The sequence below is a fragment of the Ptychodera flava genome, chromosome 5 (genome assembly GCF_041260155.1).
Source record: "Ptychodera flava strain L36383 chromosome 5, AS_Pfla_20210202, whole genome shotgun sequence".
In the NCBI taxonomy this organism is placed as follows: domain Eukaryota; kingdom Metazoa; phylum Hemichordata; class Enteropneusta; family Ptychoderidae; genus Ptychodera; species Ptychodera flava.
Genome location: NC_091932.1, coordinates 27127567 through 27153069, shown reverse-complemented (window position 1 = coordinate 27153069; position 25503 = coordinate 27127567). Strand labels below are relative to the sequence as shown.

General features: G+C 36.8%; 1 protein-coding gene across 1 annotated transcript in view; it reads left to right on the top strand.

Moving 5' to 3' along the window:
* LOC139133401 (cytochrome b5 reductase 4-like) overlaps positions 1–25503 on the top strand; it is a 43367-nt gene that overhangs the window by 5328 nt on the left and 12536 nt on the right. The window contains exons 3-7 of the mRNA XM_070699968.1: positions 9460–9560; positions 13222–13306; positions 13850–13942; positions 15890–15944; positions 16495–16552. Coding sequence (XP_070556069.1) covers positions 9460–9560; positions 13222–13306; positions 13850–13942; positions 15890–15944; positions 16495–16552 — 392 coding nt within the window. The remainder of the gene's footprint in view (positions 1–9459; positions 9561–13221; positions 13307–13849; positions 13943–15889; positions 15945–16494; positions 16553–25503) is intronic.

The window sequence follows — 25503 nt, the reverse complement described above, 5'->3', positions numbered from 1 at the left end:
ACAAAAACTACGTTTTTGCCGTTGTATTAACGACATGGCTGAGCCATTGAAGCACAGCTCAACGTAGTTTAGCCAGCTCAGTTGGGAGTTGGCTTACGAGTGTTACCGTTCATTACTGACTTAATCGAGTGGTCCTCAGTCAGGTACGGGTTTGTACCGACATGGCTTGGGCTGCAGCTAACCAGTGATAACCAGTCACTACACCAAGTCTTCAGTTCACTTTTGCGATGCACGGGTGCAACGCAATATGCTTCCATTGTTCTAGCCATCGACGTGTCCACATGCCTGGCAGCCATATTGTACTGCTAGCTGGTTTGCATAACAAAAGCAGTCCCTGCTAACTGCAGGCGGTATCCCCGTAGCATATTGACCTTATGTCACCTTTTGAATTCTCTGTACGCAAACAGCGTACGTAGTTACTAATGCGTCGGCAAGAGGATACGTTTGCCTGCAAACCAGAGCCAATACTTCGGACGATGGAATAAATAAAAAATCCAAAGCTACGTCCATTGAATGGCACGGCCAAGGCGGTGAAGGACGTTGCCTGGCTTGAACTTGCAGACACCAGTTTGTAATGGTATTTCCGAGTCGTTCATATCCGTTCCATCGGAGGAACAAGTCGAGCCGTCCCGTCAAAAATACGTTCTCATTTTCAGTCACGCACAACTGAATAAGTGACTTTCGTCTCGCACCATCGGCATATCTGCCAAGTCGTTTGCAAGAGGTAGCCTTCTAGATTAGCATTGCCGAGTTGGTCAAGTTCGGCAGCAATCTCTATAGTGCCAGGCAGCCAAGTACGTCCAACTCCGCCAGAAAACGTCACCATGCTATCCTGCCAAGTCCGCTAAAAAGCGGTAAAAAAAAACCAGCCCCCCTCGGGTGTGGGGGACTGGTGGACAGGTTTCTGCACCTTTCCCTGTCTATCGACTCCCTGCGAACCCATTTCGAGGGGAAAAGGCGTTCCTTGTCAGAAAACCTGTCCTCGGATGACCCCTAAACGCACAGGGGATAGCAAAACGTAGTGCCGTCGACTTGGCAGGAAAGGGGGTACCCAAAAAGGGCCCGATTTCCACCGGGTTGGGAGAATAACGGTCACCAGTGCTTAGCTTCTGGCTACACCGAATTTCAAGCGGATTTTCACCGACTTGGCAGGAAAAGGGTTAAATGTGATGTGAACACTGAAGTTTGCAGGTGATATTATGCCAAAAAAGATTAACCCTTTCCCTGCCAGACAGAATCACTTTCCCATCAGCCAACACAGTGAAAAGCGGTATTGAGCCAAAACCATACGTATTTCCACCCAGTTGGCTTGGTCTGTTCCAACAGCTTCATTCCATAAAAATCATGTTTACAGTATCTGTGATTTCAGGGGCCTTCAGATATTCAAATATTTGTTAAAATGCACCAACTGCAACATATTATGCTTGATTAGTTTTAACAGACTTGACGTGATGGTGAAATATGACCTTGGCAGGAAAAGGGTTAAAGGTAGCCTTGAAACTGAGTCTGATACCAGAGAAATGCATGATATTGGCAGGCAATGAACTATAAACTTTGACCTAGGTAGACCATATGCATAAATACCTTCATACAATGTTTTTGTTTGATAAAAAAATTATCTGCAACATATGCAGAAAAATCAGTACACATTGAGAGCATTGATGTGGTTTGTAAAAGGAGCTGTAACAATGTTCAATCAAGATACATGCATTAATAAAAAGAAGCACAAATGCTTTAGGTTGTTCAATTTTTTTCCCAAACGGTAGGAACTTATCATTCTTAGGCGCAGTTGTGGGCTGGAAGGGAAGTACGGTAGTTCACAGGGAGTGTAGCTTCCGTCAAGAATGATAAAACTCAGAAAAATAGCTTTCCACCAACTTAAACTCAGGCATACTCTATTCGAATGAATAGTTTAGAGATATCTGTGTTGATTTACACCACTGTGTCTATTCTCAGTGTTACGTGCCATGTCTGATGTGATCTGTTTGTGACCACTGTAACCATGACGACAGCTGATTTCAATTTCTATTCTCCCATGTTGATTGTGTAAGGACATAACCTTGTGAAGTAATTGGTATCGTTTGTAATAATAATAAGGAAAAATCAGTGTCAAATGAGGTCCTTGGATTGACAGGGTGGATTATATTGTTCGGTGATTTTATCTTTAAAGAGAATTAATATGAGTCAGCAATTATCCTTTTTCCTGATAAATGAACAGACGTCGTTGCTATGTTTTCTCCCTAACGTACATGCAGACATACAGTACTGATTCATTTAGTTTGTCACAGGATCCGGTAATAAATATCACTGGCATTTCTCATCCTCTTTGTATGGATTTTCTTTTTCGTACCAGAGTAATAATATTTTAGGGTGTGGCAAAGCAGGGAAGTTTACATGCCCAGATGTGAATGTATAATACCCAAGTCTCTTTCCTATGCCCGTGACCCGAACACAAAGCACTGATTACAGATAGTTTGATGCACATTTACTTCAGTTGTGCGACTTTGCAAGACTTATCCAACACATTCAGTTTGCACAGAAGCAGCAGTAATTGCATTTTACAATGCAGACTGTACCATTGTACAACTTTCTCACAGTCAGGCCGTTTCTTTATCTGCTGATCTAAAATCTAGCCGACCGTTTTCCCGCTCAGTTAATGATTGGTTGTAAATCGAATTACGGTATAAATCGGTGTATAATGAATACTGGTATTACTGCCTTGCTACTGCTAACTTCACAACCAATCAGTGCAGAGTTACTGAGTGAGATTTATCTCCTATGGCCTTGTGTGTCGCCATGGAATCACAGGTGGTGTTCCGCTTGTGTAAATTTACCGTTTTTCGGCTCAAATTATAAAAATCACCCGCATGAAGATGGTGACGATGGGTTCCCAGAGTCAGGAAACGACCCGTCAGACTTAACGCTGATCCTATTTATCAATTAGAATGTTTAAAATTCACCTGTCAACAAGGAATGTTGCAATGCAAATAAACAGCAATGTTGACAGTGTTTTAGGGACAGACAAATCTCCAGTACACAAAAAATATGAATGGCAAAAGTCTGTGACAAGTCCACTACCTTTCTTGAATGGGAACATACACCGTGTTAATGTAAAACTACACTCATTTGGACCTTCATGTTTGTCTGTTTTAGCATGTTAGAAAACGAATCAGTTGAAAAATATGCTTGTAATAATTTTGATACTCAGCTGTGTCTCAGTGTCAAGTCTCCAATATAAGGCTTCTTTTACAAGTCATTATTACTGCAAGATTTCTTTTACTCACTTCCCTGGCAAATGACGTGCACTTTTACCCGTTTCTACGATCTCATTATGAAATTTTTTTCCTCCAAAATGGTACTCGTATGCTCTTCCTCAGACCTTTAGCCATTAATTTTAAATATCATCATCAAAATTGTAGTCACAATGTAAAATTTCTCTATTTAAAAACTTTGCCAGTTTCTAAAATTCAACATGGCAGCCATGGTCTAGTGCTAAAATCCCTGCCCGAAAAGCCAAATATTTAGAAATTTTCAGATTGTACCAACATGCTTGCCAGTTCAAATTATTAAAGGTTAATTTTTTTTCAAATTACTTTTAGGTTTGTTTCCAGACTATAGACTATAGTGTGGCTATAATTTGTTAGTGCTTTCTGTGTACATTATAAAAAAAAGGAAAACAATAAAAAATCCCAACTGATTTTGAGGAAAATTGTATCTGTAATGAAAAATATGCATCAATTTGGTGGCGCCTCTGGTTTGGAATAATCCACAATGCAATTATTTCATTTATGTTGATCACTACACTGATATCAATACTGAGGACAATTTGAGGATCCCTTTTTGCTTACCAATAATTTTTTTGTACAAACCTTCTTTGAATAATTGCTTTAATCTACATGTCTTGTTTCAATGATATACAGGAGCATCTGATTTATTGCTACATGACCTCCATTTGCTAAAAAATCCAACAAAAACCAACAAAACAATCAAAAGAGATATTAACTGCATAAGTGATCATGTACCCCTGACTGTTAGCCATGGCAATAAATGACATCCCCTTTAGCCAATAATGGAACATACCACGAAGTCAATAAGATTTTCAGTTTTAACAACGAAGCCAGCAGTTAGAATTGACACAGTATTATGTTCTCAGAGGGCGATATTTTTTCATAATTTTGAATTGAAGGGATTTGATGCGCTGAAAATGTCAAGCCTCTGATAGTATCTTTTGACAGATAATCCATCAATTCTAGTGACTTCATAATTAGCCAGCGTCGTTCCGGCAGCAGGAAAGTTGGTGCAAAAAGTCAGTATGATAGGTCATGCTCTGCACACATTTGATGTAGATCGTCTGACCATACTTATTGAGTAAGATCATTTCTTGTTGTAGTCGCCGTATTTGTCGTTGTTGTTGTAGTCGTAGTAGTTTGTAATGTTTGAATCGTATGACGTGAGGACAGCTGTCTTCCACATCCCATATCAGCTCTAGCCTCTCAGATGTTGAAAGGAAAAATAACTGTTATAACTTTGATGATTTTTGTAAATTTGATGAGGATTTCAAGGAGCACACCCATTAAGCGAAAAAAACGATGATCTGTATATCTCAAGGTGATGCATTTGATGAAAAAAAAGAAATCTAATTTCTTTTGCTTCTTCCAATGATTTGTAGAAATTCATAATTATGTTCAAATTTGCTATTAACGTGTGCCAAATATATACCATTCCAGATAAAAAAAATCAGTGTCTTTCTAGTGATCCAACCTAGGCTACTACAAAAAAATGTAAACTTTATTTCCACATTTTTAATAACCATGATTTTGCCAAATTTTGCTGCTCTTGATGGGTTGCACTCAATAAAAGATAAAAAGCAAGAAAAGTTCCTAACCAACGTACCCTATTTACTGAAGTCATATTACTGCATACACACTGATTTCTTTTCCAAATCGTGTCTTTGAAGACAGTCATTCTTAGAAGTAGAGAGCTCACCTTACTGCATTTTTCAGAAAATCTTAGAGAAGTCGTCACCTTAAGTAAGTATTAAAAGTGCCTAAAGTGACATGTAGCGAGCTGTAATATAATTGGTTTGAAAAAGACTACCCGCGGGTTCTTGTGATTATGTTCTATAGTGAGGCTGCAGGTAAATGTAGACCAATTAGAGTGTATTTGTGATGTCCAATGTGGGACAATTATATGATTTCTTGCTGCGATATTCTTGAATTAATGAGAATTTCAGCTTCAAAAGGTTTAACTTGATGGTGGTGAAGGCTCTTTCTACATGTGGCCTATATCAGCATTTTCTGTTAGCAAGATCTGTATCTGCCACCGCATTAACCCTTTGAGTGCTGTAATGTTTCCCTCCAAAATTTTAGTGCAACATTTTACGAATTTTTGTGAATTTTTCATTAATTTCTTTCATTCTTTTGGATCAAATGGACATCAGTTTTAATTGGCTGCAGTTTTGAATCAAAATTTTAGAAAAAATCTGAAGAAAATTATCTGGATTTGAAAATAATAGTCAGTTAGACTTCATATAAAGGTGACAAAAATTGACTTTGCTTCTCATATGCTGTATAAAATTTATATTATAGGTACTGATGAGAAAATATGGATGTTACGTCGCTGTTCAAACACGCGCCATCCATGAATTCCAAATCATGCATTTGCAGTGGGGTATCTATGGCAACCCTCCCCAATCAATGTCACCTTCCCTCCAAGTCAAATTTTCCTGACGGAAATAACTCTGTAAAACCATGGACCCTGGAGCTCGAGGGTTGATAGTAAAATTGTTGTGTGAAAGTAAATGCAGTCCTCTTACCATATTTCTGAGTAGTCATGCTTTAAAACTGTGTGTATATGATGAGTCTGGGCATTGTTAGGTTTTTTCATGTGTTGTTTTGCAGGGACTGTGTCGTAATTCTTCTGAAGTGTCAGGAACATCTTCTGTGACTTTCATATAAGTACTACGTTGCTGAGCTGAAAGGGTTAACTGTATGATATTCAGTTTTTGAAAGTCTGTGTTCTTTAACTGAATGTCTAGTTTTGACGTGTGAAACGATGTCAAAATGTCGTTTTACTCTGAGTTGAAATTCACCTGCCCAAAATGCTCATTATTGATGTGTGGGCACTGTTGAAAACTGAATGAAGCAAAACTACTAGTACCCTTTATGTTTAAAAAGGCCATGGTGCCATTGTGTAGATACTGTCAAATTGGAAAGTGTTTTTCAACATTCAGCATTTCATCATACATACATGTACAGAAGAATGAATACTTTCTGTATCAAAACAAAATTAATGTTGAATGCTCGTCAGGGACAGATATTCAGACTTTTTACGATTATTTTCCAATCTACCACTTGTGAAGGCTCATTTTTTTAGCGCTCGGAGTAAGAAAATTTTTCACTGACTTTTTAGAAAATCAAAAATTTAATTTCCCCCCTGGAGTTAACTGTCTATTTCCAAGATCAAGGGGGTTATAACAAACTGAGGTGGTGAAAAGGTTTAAATTTGAAGTCACCTGACTTTTGCCTGTTCTAGTAAAACACAGTCTGTGTTGGTGAGACTGACTGATAGATGGAAAATGCATGGGCAAGTAAGCCATTAAAATTTACAGTGTAGTTGACAATCTGCCTTTGTACCAGTAGTTTGAAAAAAATCATTCTGTAATTCTTTAAACCGTTAACTTGTCCTACCTGTTCACATTTCACCATCGGTTCAAGTTGGTCAGAATCACTGAGGTATAACATATGTCCCATATGTTGTAATTTTAACTAAGATTCCAACATTTGAAGACCTCTGAAAACATAGATAGGTATAACATGAATTTTACTGACTGAACCTGTTCTGACATACCATGCCAAGTGGGTGAAAATACCTGTAGGTTTTGACTAAATACTGCACTTACAGACTCTGCAGATGAGTGGGTAAAACTGACATGCCTGGATAAGGGTTAACATTTTTAGACTAACGTGTGATACTTTATCCATGGTGACTTCAATAAAACACATGCACCTTTAGACACACACACACAGACGCCGAAGCTTTCAAAGGCAGATTCAAATCCTCCATCTGTCGAAGACATCTCTGAACTATTCCAGTGTGAATTGAAATTTTGTAAGTCTATTAATTCCGCGTAACCTGTTTTTACGCTCCGCTGTCAGCGACGCGGAGCTTATCAAATAGGTTGATTTTCCGTCGTCGTCTGTCGTCGTCCGTCGTCGTCGTCGTCCGTCGTCCGTCGTCCGTCGTCGTCCGTCAACAATTGCCTTCTCCTCTGAAACCGCAAGTCCAATTGCTTTGAAATTTTACATGCAGTTGACTTAAGGTGACCTCACTTCAGTTTGTTCAAATCGTGGTGAAATTTGCATATTTGTATTTTTGGGGCATTTTTTGGTGTTTTTGGTAAAAAAATCTTTTTCTCTGAAACCGCTTGTCCAATTGCTTTGAAATTTGATATGCAGTTTGCTTAGGGTGACTTCAGTCAGATTTGTTCAAATCGTGGCAAAATTTGCATATTTGTATTTTTAAGGCAATTTTTGTCATTTCTGGTAAAAAAATCTTTAAAAATCTTCTTCTTCAAAACTGCCTGTCAGATAGCTTTGATATTTGGTACATAGGTCCCTAGGGATGATCTATTTCAGATTTGTTCAAATTGTGCAGAAATATGCAAATTTGCATTTTTAAGGTAATTTTTGCCATTTTGGTCAAAAAATTTATTTCTCAAAAAGTACTGGTCTGATAGTTTTGAAATTTGGTATACAGCTTTCTATCGATGAACTAAGTAATATGTATTGAATTTCTGATGAAATCTGAATTTTGTATTTTTGGGGCAATTTTTGCCATTTTTGGTCAAAAATGTGTATTTCCAAAACTACTCATCCGATAATGTGTATTTCCAAAACTACTCATCCGATAGCTTTGAAATTTGGTATACAGGTTCCTACAGATTAACTAAATGATAGTTATTGAAATTATGATGAAATCTACAATTTTGTAATTTTAGGGCAATTTTTACCAGTTTTGGTCAAAAAATGTGTATTTCCAAAACTACTCATCGCATAGCTTTGAAATTTAGTGTACAGGTTCCTACAGATGAACTAAATGATAATTATTGAAATTATGATGAAATCTGCAATTTTGTAATTTTGGGGCAATTTTGCCATTTTTGGTCAAACATGTGTTTCTCAAAAAGTACTGGTCTGATAGCTTTGAAGTTTAGTATACAGGTTTCTACAGATGAGCTAAGTAATATATATTGAATATCTGATGAAATCTGCAATTTCGTATTTTTGGGGCAATTTTTGCCATTTTTGGTCAAAAAATGTGTATAATCAAAACTACTCATCTGATAGCTTGAAATTTGGTATACAGGTTTCCATAGATGAACTAAATGATATTTATTGAAATTATGATGAAATCTGCAATTTTGAATTTTTGGGGCAATTTTTCCTATTTTTGGTCAAAAAATGCGTTTCTCAAAAAGTACTTGTCTAACAGCTTTGAAATTTGGTATACAGGTTTCTATAGATGAACTAAATTTGATCTTTTGAAATTATGATGAAATCTGCAATTTTTACTTTTGGGGGCAATTGTTGCCATTTTAGGTCAAAAAATTTATTCTCAAAAACTACTCATCAGATAGCTTTGGTTGACATGTTCTTAGGGATGATCCTATGTGATACATTCAAAGTATGATTAAATCTTCAATTGCGTATTTTTGCAGCTTATTTTAGCCACTTTTTTCTGGCCACTGCATCGAGCTATCAAAGATTTCCACCCTTCTTCATCAACATGTGTCAAAAATAGTTATTCTCTACATAAACACAGCGGAGCTATATCGGCCGCTAGGGCGCGTAACCTGTTTGTACACTTCATGATTTCAAACAGTTTAATTTCACACAGCAATCTGAGCCTGTGGCAATTGTGTGTATTACAGACGTGCCTTTATGCAAAACACAGGATTACTCGCAACATTTGCTCTCCTTCAGCAATATGCATCTTCCTTTTACGCCCGCGAGTATCAAAGAAGCAATAAAAAAAGTGGTTCTATATTTCCTCAGGCTCAAAGAAGTGTCAAGATTATTCCAACATTTTTGGGTATGTAGGTTAATGTAGTATTATGCCTTAGAGCATGCGTAGGGATGAGAATTTAGGGCATTGAGTTCAGGTCACTGTGTGTTGCCATGGAAACAAGTTACTCAAGTTTTCTCATGGTATTGTAGATTCAGTTTTTATTTACCCGCATGCGCTGACTAATTCCCGTAAGAAGCTGTTGTGCAAGGAGTTCGTTGAGAAATTCCTCTTTGTCAACAAAACACTGGTCTATTCACATACAAGTCCCGCGGCAAAAATTATTATGATCTCTAAATCGTTGACCCCCGTCAAATCAGGGCCAATGTCCTCTTCTCACTCTACTTATGCACAAATTGTTTATTTTCTCCTTCCTCTCCCTCCCCCCAACAGGTAAAGTGTATAACATAACTCCATATATGGAATTTCACCCGGGAGGCATGGATGAATTGATGCGTGGTGCTGGTATTGACGGCACTGACTTGTTTAACGAGGTAAGGCTTTACGTGGATAAAAGAATACGGGATCCGATGTTCATTTTAATGGTTTTGGATCAACAACAGGCTTTTCCATGGAGACATCCAAACCTCGTATAGAGAGCAATCCGTAATTCAATTTTAAGCTCAGAGCACATATTTTCCAGTTTTTCTTAACCACCATGTAGTCCCTTGATAATTGATGAAATAACTTGGCATATTTAAAATAATATTTGACATAGACAAACGTCAACATTAAAATTGTAATGAAATGATCCAACAGGACTATATATTTATATGTCATGATTTATTAATAATAAAATGAACCTCTCTCCGTTATTTCATGGGAATCTGTTTTTGACAAGCGAGGATTAAAGAGCACGTAATACGCAATTTTTTTCAGCATATTTGCCTCTGTATCAACCGGAGTTCCATGAACTTCTTGCTAAAGTGTGTTGAAACACCCAGTATTAAGTTTTTAAACACATGCTTTATATGTGTTGTAGATCTACCGTATGCATTTCTTGTCTCCAGTAATGAATGTGGATTGAGAGGGCATTTCACTTACCGGTATATATGAGAATCGTGTATGTTGACCATACGCAGCCTGTGTTGACTTGCCAAGTAGATATTTGGATGTGAGTCTATTTGTTTCGGGTACATGTATGTATGTTCTTATTCTTATTCGTATTCTTTATTTGAGTCCAATCAGCTTTCTACAGAGTAGTGGCTGTTTTTCACGGAGGCAAAAAAATCTCTGAAAATACAGTCATCTAAATCAAAACTGAAATAAAATACTTGGAATCGACAAAAAGACGAACAGTACAAGTCTGAGAAAAAACTCACTTTACAATAAGTAAAAATCAATACAATACAATATTTCAAAACATCAAAAACATGGTGGGCACCTGCCTGTTCAAAACTGTTGAGAGATTCCAGCTCTCTTACATGTATGTAAGTAGGAATTCTATTGCAAATATTGACTGCAATGTATTTCAAGGAATTTTTATGACAGTCATTGTGGTAAAAATCTCCTCTGTCACTTGCCCTAGTTCTATAATTATGAATTTGATCTATTCTAGTGGACATATTAAGATAGGGAGGAGTCAGATTATTATGAATTTATACATCAAAACGCATTTACAATAGTAAAAATATCTTGATACTCATCAATGATAATACCTATATGTGGTTTTTCAAAAACAAAGCCCCCTCCCCAAAAAGCAAAACAAGACAAAAACAGAAAAGAAAAAGAAAAGAAAAAAGAAAAAGACAAAATCAAGAGTGTATGGTAAAGAAGCAAATGAAATAAAATCATTCCACATTACTTTGTTGCAGCAATATTGACAAGTTTCCGTGAACACTATGTTACCATGTCAGTTACCAATTCAGTGTCAGAGCCTATCCTCTGTGACTGGAGATTTATCTACTGGTAACAACTTGCTCACCCCTTTGTTTAGTCATGGTATAGTCCATCTGATCCGACTTTTTAAACTTCCAGGATGTATTCTTTGATCCCATAAACGCTCTGATGAAAATTTTGTCAGTTCATGAAATATGGAAGTTTGAAACCAGTAATGCCGAGATCAATAATATGAATTCCCCATTAATCTGACAAGACATCTATAGGCCGCGACAGTATTACCGGTACACCGTCATCAGTGAATGATTTAGTGCCAATTGATCAGCATCCCAATGGAGCATAATTTCTCCATCTGTGAATTCAATCTCTCCATTCATAGACTTGAAAGGAGATATCTCCCGTGGATTTGATTCATGTTGTAGTTTTTTAGAGTGTGCCCTTCAGTGGTTTTTGTGATTTTTATCATCGCATGCACAGCAAGGGTTTAGAATTTCTGATACATCACACACTTCATGTACAATAAAATAATTTTCCTCAGAAAAAATTGATCAAGAAATGAAGATATATAGTAAGTCAGCATTTCATTAGCCTATTTCAAGTACTATGATAGTTTTCTGTTACCATGACATTTGAATAGTTCTATTTCTGTATCATATGAACCTGCAAAATGGCCAAAAGATGATGTCACATCACTTTCATTCCAAAACGTGAGTTGTATCATGGAATATGATTAGCATCCAGTTCTCTCATGTCTGCACAGTCCCTGCTTACAGTTGCAACGTGAGTGTACCTTGAATATACTTTTTGTATAAATATCATACAATTAAAGGAAGAAAAGCTTTACCTGTTGAATAATCTCATCAGATTCCTTAGAAGCTGTGTCAACTAGTTGAGCATTTATTATTGCGACATTTTATAATTGAACCAAGAAAATGTATTTGACAAACAGAAAAAAAACAAACCCGAATAACACATTGAAAGTTACGGCTGATGGACCATTAACCCTCTAAGTGCTGTAATATTTCCCACCAAAATTTTAGTGCAACATTTTATCGATTTTTATAAGTCTTTTTGTAAATTTTTTGATAATTTTAGACCAAATGAACATCAAGTTTCATTGCCCACAGTCTTCCATCAAAATTTTGGCAAAACTCTCAAGAAAAATTGACTAGTGCACATTTCATGAATGTGACAGAAACTGACTCTGATGCTCAAAGGGTCAAATTAACTTTGTCACTGAACTGTATCTGTGTTGTATGTGTGTGTTGAAATGAGATGTCAGACGTCGATGTGTAAAATTGTACTTGTAGTAAAGTGTAGAAATTGTGGACAGGATTGACCAAAACCATGTAACTGTAGTACCCTGTAAGTTGATATGTTTTTGTCAACTGTAACTTTCAAATCTCATAATGTGTGGTTGTTTTCTTGTCCAGCCGTTCCACGAATCAGCGTAGCGGATAACAGTGTCTTATTTCAGTTACTTTCAAATCCACACAAAAAAGAGGATTATAGAAATTCTATATGCTCTATCCACAAGAGCAGCTCCCTGAGCATTCAAAATTATTCTAGTTGTCTTCTGGATGTATTAACGGAAACAGTGAAAATCCATGTGGAGTCTTGTATCTCATACAGTGATTATTAAAGCTTGCCTATCCTCTTTCAGGTACGGTAAAACTAACCCTGAAGCTTTTGTGAAAAAATTATGTAGCCTGTTGTTCAGCCTTTATCTTGAGAACGCTAGCTATACTGATATTTGAAGTATACTTTCTTTAAGTGAGACATAATCTGACATCCATCTATTCATATTGTTGTCGAATACCTTTGCATTTTGATGTTTAGTCTCTTAATATTTTGAAAAATTAAGTCACTAATTTGCCTTCCTCTAAAGCCACATTAACTTTATTTTTGTATTTTTTCTGATAAGAAAGTTTGAAATCAAATACAACTGTTTTTACATAAAAATGCTTGCCGAAGTGTATCCACAGAATATTTTTCAAACATATAATCTTTAAGTCAGCACTTGGCTACAGTAAACCCTTTCTTTGTCAGTGATGATTTCCACCGTCCGCATCTTCACATAAATTATATTATGAGAGACAGTGTTTTTGAAACCATAGATAGTAAAGGGGGGGTTATGGTGAAACATGCCCAATTTTCAGTTAAAACCACAGACCCTAGAAATAAAAAAAATACATAGTACATATAACTTTTATCTGTTAATATTTAATATTTACAATGATGACATTGATATTATGTTTCATTTACAACTCTTACATCTGTTTTTCACTTTCTGTTTTCTGTCTTTTATTTTGTCAGGTCCATAAATGGGTAAACTATGAATCCATGCTGGAGAAATGTTTGATTGGTAAACTTGTATCTGATCCCAGACCATCCAGACCTGGTAAGCAAAGCTTTACCCATCCATCAATTTCCTTTGGTTTAGTCCTAGTGCATTGGAATGGTGAAGCTAGACCTTTGTATTTTGAAGAAGGGGTGAAAGTGTAGTAATGTTTAATCGGATTTAAATATGCACAGGCAGAGAATGATTTTCATTTATAGATAGCAAATTTGTTAGTTTAGAAAGTTAAATTAAATATTTTTATCACCTTCTTTGATATCTTGAAGTTGAGCCTTACATAAAAAGTGTGTTGCGGTACTTTGGGACCATGGCCTTTTGTAACATTTTTGTGCCTCCTCAAATATGATTTCCTTGATGACATACAGGTAGCTAAAAGGATTTCTTATTAAATATGCTGGCCAAAATTCTTTTTGAAAATACGACTGTAGACATGCAGTGACCGCATGCCATGTACTAAAGTTCATCATCTCAGTGGGGATTTTTGTGTTGAGGAGTTTTCATTTCATCTCATCAATTCACCCACGTGTTAATACATATGTGTACAGTAACATGACTGAAAGTCCTTGTTACTTTTTTGTTCTACAGCCTCTACAAAGTCCTTTACCGGATTAAAACCACCGTCCCCCATCGTGCCAAAACCTTTACAGCCAAGTACAAATGATACAACTGCTGTGGATGGTGAGTTACAAGTGTTCGTACAGTCCATGATGAGCGTACAGTGCTTATATATACTTAAAAGAATTTGCTGTTTTTGTGAAGACATTCGTCAAGATTGTAGGTTTGTTTCGCGGCTCAGTGTGGTGTTAGGAATATAAATGTAGGCTGCTGGTGACATACAGCGCTGTGTGTGTTTTCTTGTATTGATGACGACACTTTAAATTTTAGACTTACATTGAATAAAACACCCATCTTAGTGTAAAAAATTCAGACGAATATTGTATGCATGCATAAATGAAAGGATATACTTAGTCTAATGAAAAAAAATCGTCAACATTCCTGTTTTCGTAATTTTGTTCCAAAGCTGGTTTTTTTGTACCCTTTTTGTCACAGACTTTAGTATAGTCATATTATTTTCATGGATTGATTATGGATTTTACCACTTCATTAGAGGGGTGAAAAGGTTGAAAATAATGAGACACTGATTTGTTGCTAAAGCATTGGCCAGAACCTACCTGTTAATCAGAAACACAGATTTTACTGTTGAGATGTACCCAACTATTCAAAGGTTTGCAAAAACTGCAATGCTATCACTGAATTATCCAAAACTTATGATTCTATTCATTTTGAGGATATTTTATCCACATTATTCAGTGTTGCAGCCAGGATGCGCCCTTGCGACAATTTCCAACAAACGTAACCCGTTGTCCCGCATTTTCATGAATCTGTGGGTCGCCTTAGGCACACTCATGAGCTGACTGTGTAAGGTGTAATCTGCGAGTAATAGTTGCAACAGCGGCTTACTGACTATGCATGCACAGATTCATAATATACTATGCGTGTAACCGGAAGTGTACCCAACTTAATTCATGGGCGCCGCCATGTTTTCTTGAGTGCTCATAAACAAACAAATACGAAATGTGCAAAGTATTATTTTATAATATGCCATTAATAAAGTATATCTCTTTTATTAGCAAGCAAGTGTTATTATCCACCTTGTCACTTATACAAAATATTGTTAATATCACGCCTAAAAAATAGAAAAAAGAGAGAAATCTGTCATGCCTATGAACGAGGACTTATGCAAAGAATGCTGGGATTTAATTTTAGAAAAGCGCCCTCTGTGTCAATAACTAGATACAAAAATTGCCAGATTTTAGACGGAACGCTAGTTTTCAGCTTGTAAGTGGAAGTTGGGCAATGCATTTACTATTGCAACAATAATGATGGCACAGTATGCCCCTTGTTAAACACAATTTTGGTTGTTATCATGGTAAAAATTGCTAATGTCCAAAATTTTTACACATTAAACAGAAAATCTATACCTGTAGGGTCTGACATCATGTACGTGAACTGTTTTCATCAGAGGGTAAACCAGGCATAGTTGTCATACAAACGTATATAGCTATAGCAAGAAACAAGTTTTCTATTTTATCCTTTACCATTACTTATCATATATCAATACAAATAACATTTCTAATCTTAACCCCTGGCATAAAACTAAGGGCTGAGCCCTATATAATATTATCTGATACTGACAGTGGGCTTTGCTTTGCATGATTATTTTGAGGTGTATATTTTTGTACTTTAGGAGCTGTGATTAGAAGTAATTAAAGTGCTGCACTTGATGTTATAACTTGCTTGTAGTTTGATTGAGCTCTGATTGGCAGTAGATATGGTATACTGCTACAACTACTGAAATTCAAGCATAGCAACGCAGTTCCAGTAGCTTGAATTTTGTTTGTTGAAACTAATTTATTACAAAAATGATAACAAAATTGGATTGACAACTGACACATGTAGTCCCCAAAATGTGGTAAATGTCCGTAAAAAACGGTAGAGGGACACAGTGTCCCCAGTTTTAAAAATCCTGGCTGTAACTTTGTCACATTGAGGGAAACATAGAAGCTGCAATAATTCATCCACGCATATCACAACTTTGCCTGTCATTCATTCTTCTACATCCAGGAGTAATCACAGTTGATGGAGGAGAGAGACCACAAACAACCAAACAAAATCCAAGGTAAGCGTTGCAATGATCAAATCGGCAGTTTTCATACCAAGGCATCTTTGTATAGATCCAAATTTGTTGATTTTACTTGTGGCCCTGTGATTCTTTGCATGTGTTGATATTTTTATCTTGTAATTCTCGGTACATCAAATACGATTTTGCCACCTTAGTGAGTCATAAAAGTCTCAGACGGTCGACCATATTTGTTTCTTTACTTTGGATCCAAATTGAGTAACTGTAAGGTCATCAATTCATCATGGCAGACTGAAAAAAAATGGTACCAGTGATGAAAAGTTTTCGATGCTCATATGATCTATATATAGTATTGAAGGTCATTGAATTTAATTTCTTGTGTCTATATGTTTGTCCTGGCAATGTAAGTGCTTGGAGAGTTACATCTGATTTGCAGATTGTTATTATTTACAGCAACTTAAGGAGCCTGAGCTAGGGCTATTCTCTTCCTGAGTGCATGTTTGGAAAAATTTTCCCTGTGTGGAAAAATTTGCTTCCCACAGCGGGTTTCAAAACAAGTTTGATGAAATTTTTTTTCAAATTTTGACAGACATGACTGGTTCCAATCTAATGCAACAGTAACGGTTGTGATTTACACAAAATGGAAGGTAAGAAGATTTTGTGTAAATTTTCTTGCCATTCTGATGAAAAATCAGTGTTTGGCTACTTTTTTGCCCACGTGTGAACACGTGGGCATATGTCGCAGCGATGTCTGTCTGTCTGTGTGTCTGTCTGTCTGTTGGTCCATTTTCTCAAAAACGGCTGAACGTATTTCAGTCAAATTTGGTAGACATCTTCAGAATTCAAATGGCTAGAACTGAAAAGGTTTTGGTGGGCGTGGCTTGGATATTAATGAAGTTATGAAAGTTTTAATTTTTCTGTTACGCCGCGTATGACAAGTGAAAACAATCGACTGTTTGAGGGCGCTGTGAAATGTGCTTGTCCAGGTTGGCTACAGCTGCAGCTGGATAGCTCTGGTTTCAACCACGGTCCCTCCGTGTTTCAACCTCGTATTGAACATTAAAAATATGATATTTTATTACTCATTCAACTCACTATTCAAGATAAAATATCGTTTAGCAAATTAGCTTTATCCTTGGTAATTGATTGTTTCCCTCGCTGCTCGATCGCCAGAAATGAGTACATACGTTCTTAGCCCTGCGTACGATGCTGTGTGTTCCGCTACAGCTAATAGCCCCGCTCACCACAGCCCTGCAAAGGCCCGTACGTAGAGTTGGTGACTTCAAATCCATTTTTGGACTTGACGTAAAAAGCCAAATTACTGCCGAAATTCAGCGTTCTTGGGCCCAAGTCATATCCCTGCCTACCTCAGCTACTCGATCGCTTCCAAAAATGCCAGTCTTTTATTCTTTTTTCGTAATAACCGTCGATGTCGGCAACTCGATGTCGGCAACTCTCTCGCTAGCCCTGCGTACGTACACAGTGTACGCTGTGCATTCCCTGTGTGCGTTCCTAACACACAGCGTACACTGCGTACGTACGCAGGGCTAGCGAGAGAGTTGCCGACATCGACGGTTATTTACGAAAAAAGAATAAAAGACTGGCATTTTTGGAAGCGATCGAGTAGCTGAGGAGCGATCGAGTAGCTGAGGTAGGCAGGGATACGACTTGGGCCCAAGAACGCTGAATTTCGGCAGTAATTTGGCTTTTTACGTCAAGTCCAAAAATGGATTTGAAGTCACCAACTCTACGTACGGGTCTTTGCAGGGCTGTGGTGAGCGGGGCTATTATTAGCTGTAGCGGAACACACAGCATCGTACGCAGGGCTAATACGTTCTCTACCTAGCCTCATGGCATGGAAGTGCTGATGAATAATATTACTTTGGGTCAAAGGTATTGAAGTGTCCAATCAGGTTCGTGCACAGAGTCCAAGGCCATGACCTACTTCATGTACTTCTGCACTGTTTTGATTTTGCTTCGCCAAGAAACGTATTCGTCATTGTCCATAGAAGTATGTTTGCTCTCCTTTGAGGTTGTTTGTGAAACAAATTCCGGGATAGGCCTTGGAATGCATACGATCGGCATCGCGGCAGTGCATGTAGCTAGCCCTACGAGTATGGCGAGAGTGTCCGGCTTTGGCTACGCCGCCTCCCACCTCCGGCAGGCGGCGTAGCCCCCGGCGTAGCCAAAGCCGGACACTGTCGCCATACTCGTAGGGCTACGCATGTAGCGTACCATGCTTGTGTAACTGCCGAGCTCAACGTGCATTCACGGTTGATACTCGTGTACAATCATGATGATGTGTTCAATTCTGATGAAGATTCATAAGTCTTACTTTTGCAGTCTTTTTTCCGTACGATAATCCCGACAATACGTGTTACTGTTAGACGAGGTGCCATTTTATGATTCAATACTGCACAGCTACATAGCGTCACTATCGTGTGATCGAGGTACAGCATTGTTGAACGGGATACAGAAACTCTGCAGAGAGGAGAAAGAAACGATCGTTGACATGAACAGTCAATGTACTTCAGCACGTAGTCCGCAGATAGCGGATCGAGAAAATAAACGTGTCCCAGTAAATAACGGAATATTTATGTACATTAACTCGATATTAATCAAATTTCCAGCTCATCGCAAAAAAATGTATTGCAAAGATTAATTTGTCACTGACAAATACTGCACTGTATGGAAAAAACAGTCTGTAGAATAGTTCAACCTCAAGTGGTATTACCCGAGACAAACACTTGTGTTGTCAATTTTGATTTCATTTCATAAACTTCATACTTCATCGAGTATCGTGTATTTCAGCCTTTGTGAAGCCATTTTATTGATATTTTCAATTTTTGTCTTGGCTTTGTTGTGGAATATGTTGAATCGTGTCCGTGGACATGTAGGCAAAAGTGTGACGGGGTCGAAGTGACTTGGGTACCTGGGGCCGACCAAAACCAGTGTGAATTACTGGGGTCAAAGCGGACAGCGGCCGGGATGACGTGTTCCCCAAGCGAGCTACCTTCAGAAGTCTGTTTCATCGCAAAAAACGTCAACTTTTAAAACCCGTCATTTATTTACTGATGTTATTCTCAGCATCACAAACATATACGCCTCTGCTATGTATCACAGCAAATAGTTATATTTGAGCGCCCCGTAAATGGGATCCTCGTTTTTTTGCGAACCCGGAAGTGTGTCTTGCTCAATGCATTTCCTACCCATAGCGAGGGAAACTGCCCGCGTTCCCATGCTCCCATGCACCCTTTTTCAATGCCAGTGCAACGCCATCTGTGCAAAATTTGTTGTGGTATGCTCCCGTGTGATGGAAAACCTCTCTTATTCTAACAATGACGTAGTTGACTTTGGACTTCGATTTCGTAAATGTGATGTCCATGCAGTGAGTTGGGTTGGCGCGCTTATAATGCAATCTTCGCCCGCCTGCGGTCCGATATCCCGCATTTATTAGCGATATTTATCTGTTTTGACTTGACCAAAGTTGGCAAAACTTGCTATGTACATTAAAGATACTATGATACAAGATTATTGAAAGTCATTTGACATTTTTTTCAGCCAATTCCCAATATGCATATTTAATGAACCTTCCAAATTAGGGATATATACTCGGCATTTTCACAATTGAGCGTACAAAGTAGGGGTCAAAAATGGCCAAATTTCAACCTCATTGTTTTAATGTGAATACCTTACCAGGACTTCTTAGGTACATATGCCACATATATAGTGCAGAAATGGTTTCGCACAAACTGTCTTAGTTCCAAAATAAACAGGCCTTCTTTATCGTACCCTTACATGGTGTACGGACACTACACAATTTAGAAAATTAAGAAAAGATTTTGCACCATTTCAAAATTTAGGGGAGAATATACAATACTTTTACCAAATGCAAATCAATACAGTTAGCCTTACATCATAAAATGACTTTTGTAGAGAATCTTTGAATTCCACCGAGTGTATACAATGTTGTTCTTCAAAGCAAAACAAACGAAACACTTTACTTTTGAAAGAACATCGAACACATTTCAATTATTGCTTAATAATCTTCCACAGTGAATCCCAAAACTTAAAATGATAATTGGGGCAGCTTGCATAGCTATGATATATTGCATTCTTTCATATGTTAGTCCATGTTGGAAAGACTCATCAAAATATTTCATAAAGTATGTACAAGGGGTACGGACACTACAACACTAGCCCAAAGCAAACCTGTACTGAAGATGATCATTTACATTTAGTGTAGAAATAATAGCTGATTAATTGATGAAGAAACATGGTTTTCTTTCCATTTTGCCTTATCCTGTAAACTTTTCACCACAGTGTAATTAATTGAAGATATTATTAAACTGTATTTATGGTTCATGATTTAATGTTATTCAGAGAACAACACTCAAATATAAATTTTGCATCAACAATAAGAACAAATTGAAAACTTTTAAGTTTTTTGATAAAACAGTAAAATCATCAAGCTATAAAATTTCTAATATTAACCCTACTCACTGATTAATAGTTGTATTAACTAGTTTGTGGGGTGGGGTACGGACACTAAACAACATGCATTAAAATTGTTTTTAATAAAGTTAAGTCTGAACTAAAATTCATTGAACAAAAATGGCAATGCTTGTACATGTGTGTTGACAAGCCAAATACTGGTCAATATGACATGCTACTGGAAGAAAAGACAACTGTTTTTAAAGACAGATCAATAATTTTGAAAAAGGTCAAGTTACAACATAACAGTTGTATCAGTGGACCTGTCAAGATAACATTTTATCAACAAATTGCTTGATGTAGAAATATGTCATTTTAGTACTTGAAATAATGAAATTTACTCTTCATGAGATGAAGTGTCTCTTGTCAATGTCATGTGTAGAGAAACAAAATTGTTTTATCTTATAAGTCAAGTGAAGGAAACCAACCCAACACACAACTGATTCACCGGATTCACTGAACAATCAATTCATATATTCTCATCTATCGCATAAGATTTGATATCTGGTATACAGATGACTTAGGATATACTTACTGGCTTCAGGAAAAATAATAAATTTGTGTTTTGGAGGCAATTTTTGCAAATTTTCGTTAAAAAATCTTCTAAAAAACTGCTTGTCTCATAGCTTTGTAATTTGGTATATGAGTCACAAGACACAAACTAAGCCAACTTATTTCTTCAAACTTGGGGGGGGGGGGACCATGGCAGTATTTTGTATTTTTGGAGCTAATCTTTAGTCTGCGACCTTAAATAACCTATACCAACCCCAGATATCTTTTAAGACAGTTTTGTAAACTGTGAAAACAATGTAGTCATATTTGGTATCAGTTTGTAGTGAAAGTTGACCAAGAAAACAAATCTGAGGTTATTTATGATATAATATAGTGGATCAGCTTTAGCTAATATTTCGTTGAGGGATACCCAAACACTGATAAGAGATTTGTATCCACAAGAATGCCATGTGGCAAGATGCACTCTACTGTGAATACAGACTCCAGTACATGTCATTTTTACATTGAGTAGTTTATGTCAGCCCTGGGCCAGCCCAGGTTTTGAGTCAACTCAATATTGTCAATATGGACACTCTAGGTCAGGCCAGAATCGGTCTAGTTTTGGCTGGGCAATAGGGGAATCCAGTACTGCCTCAAAATTGGGGTCATGTCTGGACCCAGATGATGCCCAACTGAACCTAAAGTTTTCGCTCCAGTCTTTATCATTCCATGTTCTCAACACAATATCTTCCCACCAGGTTTTGCTCCACAAGTGGGACCACATCATCTGATTAACATTACTTGAAAGAAAGGCATTAGTTAACAAAGACATCAGAAACACTGCGCACTGGTTACATGCATTTCTGTACAATCTGCAAGTCCAATTCTGTCTCATAAAGTTCATGAACCATACTGGATATGTCTCTGCAGTTCAAATGTCATTTAGCAGTTAGATTAATTTCTTTTGGCAAAACTAGGCAGGTCCTGTAAAATGTGAAGGTGAACCAAAATTTTTCCACAGAGGATTATTGTTACCTTGTCCAGGTCTGACCTAAATTTTGTGAATGTGAACATACAGTAGTATCTGTCTTAGTCCAATCATTGTTTTATATAAACATACAGACAGTTGACAGGCCATTGGTTGATTAAGTAAATCATCACAGTATGGAAGGTAGCGCAGTGCAACTCATAAACATGATTAAGAACATGAGCAATTTAGGATGATGTCAGGTCACTGCACAACACAAATAGAATAAACAACAAATTTGACTACCTAACTCCCTGACACTATATAAAATTTGTTCCTTCCAAGTTGCGAAATTATCATGGATCATTGAACAAATGACCGGTGTTTTTCTGCTTTTGATCACAACTTTCAGCTTTTGTGGACAATCATGTTGACTTCAAATACATTTGCTTACAATAATTGTAAAATTATAGTTATAAATTTTATCTGAAACCAAATATTCACATTTTGAGTCACACATACTACTCACACAACTGGGAAATAATTGAATTTTTTTGGACTGACGTCCAACATTTAATATCATTGAAGCTGTTGGTAGTTTCATTCTTATCAGTTTAGTGGGGTGTGTATTGCACCTTATATTCCGACTCTGTCTGTGTATTACTTTAATTTGATATTCAAACATTTCAAGTTTGGGCCACCAAATTTTTACTGTTGATCTTCAAAATTGAAAATTGGTCATTAAAACGGACTACTGTCTAAACATTGAAAATTAAAACCTTTTGCAAATACAAATAGCACTTTTTGTTCGCAAGTGAAAAACAGGAAACTGGAACATGTACTTTGTTTTTTTTTATGCGAGCAACGCTATTTTTTGTATTTATGCAAGAATCATTTTTATCACTAATGCTATTGTATTCATTATGGTTTTGCCAAAAGCTGATTCAAACATATCCTCTGATTTCTCTTAAATATCACAGCACAGTTATTTCAGATGCTAGGCCAGTTGTTGAAATGTCTATTTTGAGGGGTTTTAGCTAACTGACTGCTATGTTGCTGTTGTAGATAATGTGAGCTCAAGCCTCAAAAAGTAATGCATCACATTTAATTACATTTACTATACTGGTACATGTTGTTCATATAGAGACTTACTGAAAGGCATTGAGCAGCATCAAGTTATTGCTATTTGGCATATTTAATGAATGATCATCTCAGGAACCCCTTGTCTAATGAACATTGACGTTTCAAGACTTTTTATCCAATCGCCTGATTGTATAAGAGTCCACCTTATGTCAGAGACAGACAGCAAAGAAACTAAAGTATAGGCCCTGATGGCAGTTTTCTATGTTGGCTATTGATTAATATCTGTGTACCGGTATATAGGAGTGGGGTTTGGGGGTGTCAGTAAGTATGAGCCGAAATTAAACATTTCTTCTGCCATTAGAATAGGACCTGTGCACTCACTATATCTGGTAGTATACTATGTACATCTTCCATACCATCCATGTATATTGTAGCTACTGTGTCATTGGCACTATTTTTTATCCAGGGCAAAATTCCTGTACAAAAACGTACTGTATGTTGTGTTGACCCCCAAATTACCTTATTGAATCCATCTGTCAATTGAAATTACATTTTAGTGTTTGACTTTACACTGATTATACATGGTTACATTATAATTGAACCACTCAGCAGTGTACTTGGGGGGGTATATCAAACCTTTTACTTCAGTAAAATCCAAATCAGTGCAATCCACTGGAAAAGGGGTACGGACACTACATGGGGGTACGGACACTACATTTGGCCTATAATTCATTATATTTTTTTAAATGGTGATTGTCTAAGATGAATGCATATATCATTCATCTATACCAAGTACTACAATATGTATTTTATCTTTGTTTGCTGAAAGCCTAATATAGGTGTCGAATTAAATGGTGGGGTACGGACACTACATAAATTTCCGGAAAATTTAGGCTAAGTCTTTGGCAAATTCTTGAAAGAAACGAATGGATGCTTATGACAGTAGAGTTTATTACAGTACTTAACAGATACCGGCAATGGATTTTAACAACATTTTACAAAATAACTATAGATTAGAACCAAGTTATACACTGGGTTAATTGTCCATAATGAAAAACGAAAAATCCGTAACGATGGGCTATTTTTGGATTTATTAATGGTATTAATCAACTGGTGAATAGCATACCATGGCGTTACTTACTACTTGTATTAGACATCCTTAAGACCACACAGAAAGAAAAAACATGTGCCTTTACTAGAGTTTACATTATGGAAACAGCATTTTCTTAAAGTTGAAAAATGCAGTGTACCTTCGTAACAGTCAAATTCGACCATTTTCACACCACAAAAAATGCCATATCTTTGCCAAACATGGTCCGATTTTTGTAATTTTGCTTTGATTTGCTCAGAAAATCTTACTCAAAAAGCTATACAAGAGTAAATATATACTGTAAAATAGTTTTTTAGAATTTTTTCCGTAACACTCAAGAACAAAAGTTGGTACACTCAATTGTGAAAATGCCGACTGGCATTTACTTGATAAAATTTGGCGAAACATGCTGTGTACATTGATCATTATACCAGGTTATAACAGTATTGAAAGTCATTTTGCATTTTCATGTCAGCTAATTCATAATTTGCATAAATAGCTAACAAGCTTTCACGGTTTGGCATATTGAGCTTGAAGGACTTGACCAAAGGTAATTACACATGCTATATTGTGATACAATGACAGTACTCAAAGAAATTAATTATTTTTATTTCAGCTAATTACATATTTGAATACTTAATGACCTTTAGATTTGATCTGTGGTGAAATTCATTGTGTTGATCATAACTCTTTAAATGTAGCAAAGCATGTAGCAAAGGTTCAAACTTGCACATAAATGCAATATATAATGAAACACGTGAGCATTTTCAGTTCATATCTGGTTTACTTTAGCCAATACCTTATTTGCAAATTTAATGAACTTTCCTAATTAAGGATATTTACCTGTCTTGACCAGACCAAAGCTGACAAATTGTTTTGTACATTAAAGATACTATGATACGAGATTATTAAAAGTCATTTAACATTTTTACTTCAGCCTATTCCTAATTTGCATATTTAATGAGAACATTTCAATCAATTCCTTATTTGCATATTTTAATGAACTTTCCTGATTGGGGATATATATTTGGATTTAGAATTAATCTGTGGTGAATATTATTCGTTATGTTGATCATAACACTTTCAATGAAGTTGCAGAAATGTGGCAAGGGTTCAGTTTGCATATAACTGCAATATATAATGAAACACGTGGGCATTTTCAGTTCATATCTGGTTTGCTCACGTGTGAACACGTGAGCATATGTCGCAGCGATGTCTGTCTGTCTGTGTGTCTGTCTGTCTGTCTGTTGGTCCATTTTCTCAAAAACGGCTGAACGTATTTCAGTCAAATTTGGTAGACATCTTCAGAATTCAAATGGCTAGAACTGAAAAGGTTTTGGTGGGCGTGGCTTGGATATTAATGAAGTTATGAAAGTTTTAATTTTTCTGTTACGCCGCGTATGACAAGTGAAAACAATCGACTGTTTGAGGGCGCTGTGAAATGTGCTTGTCCAGGTTGGCTACAGCTGGAT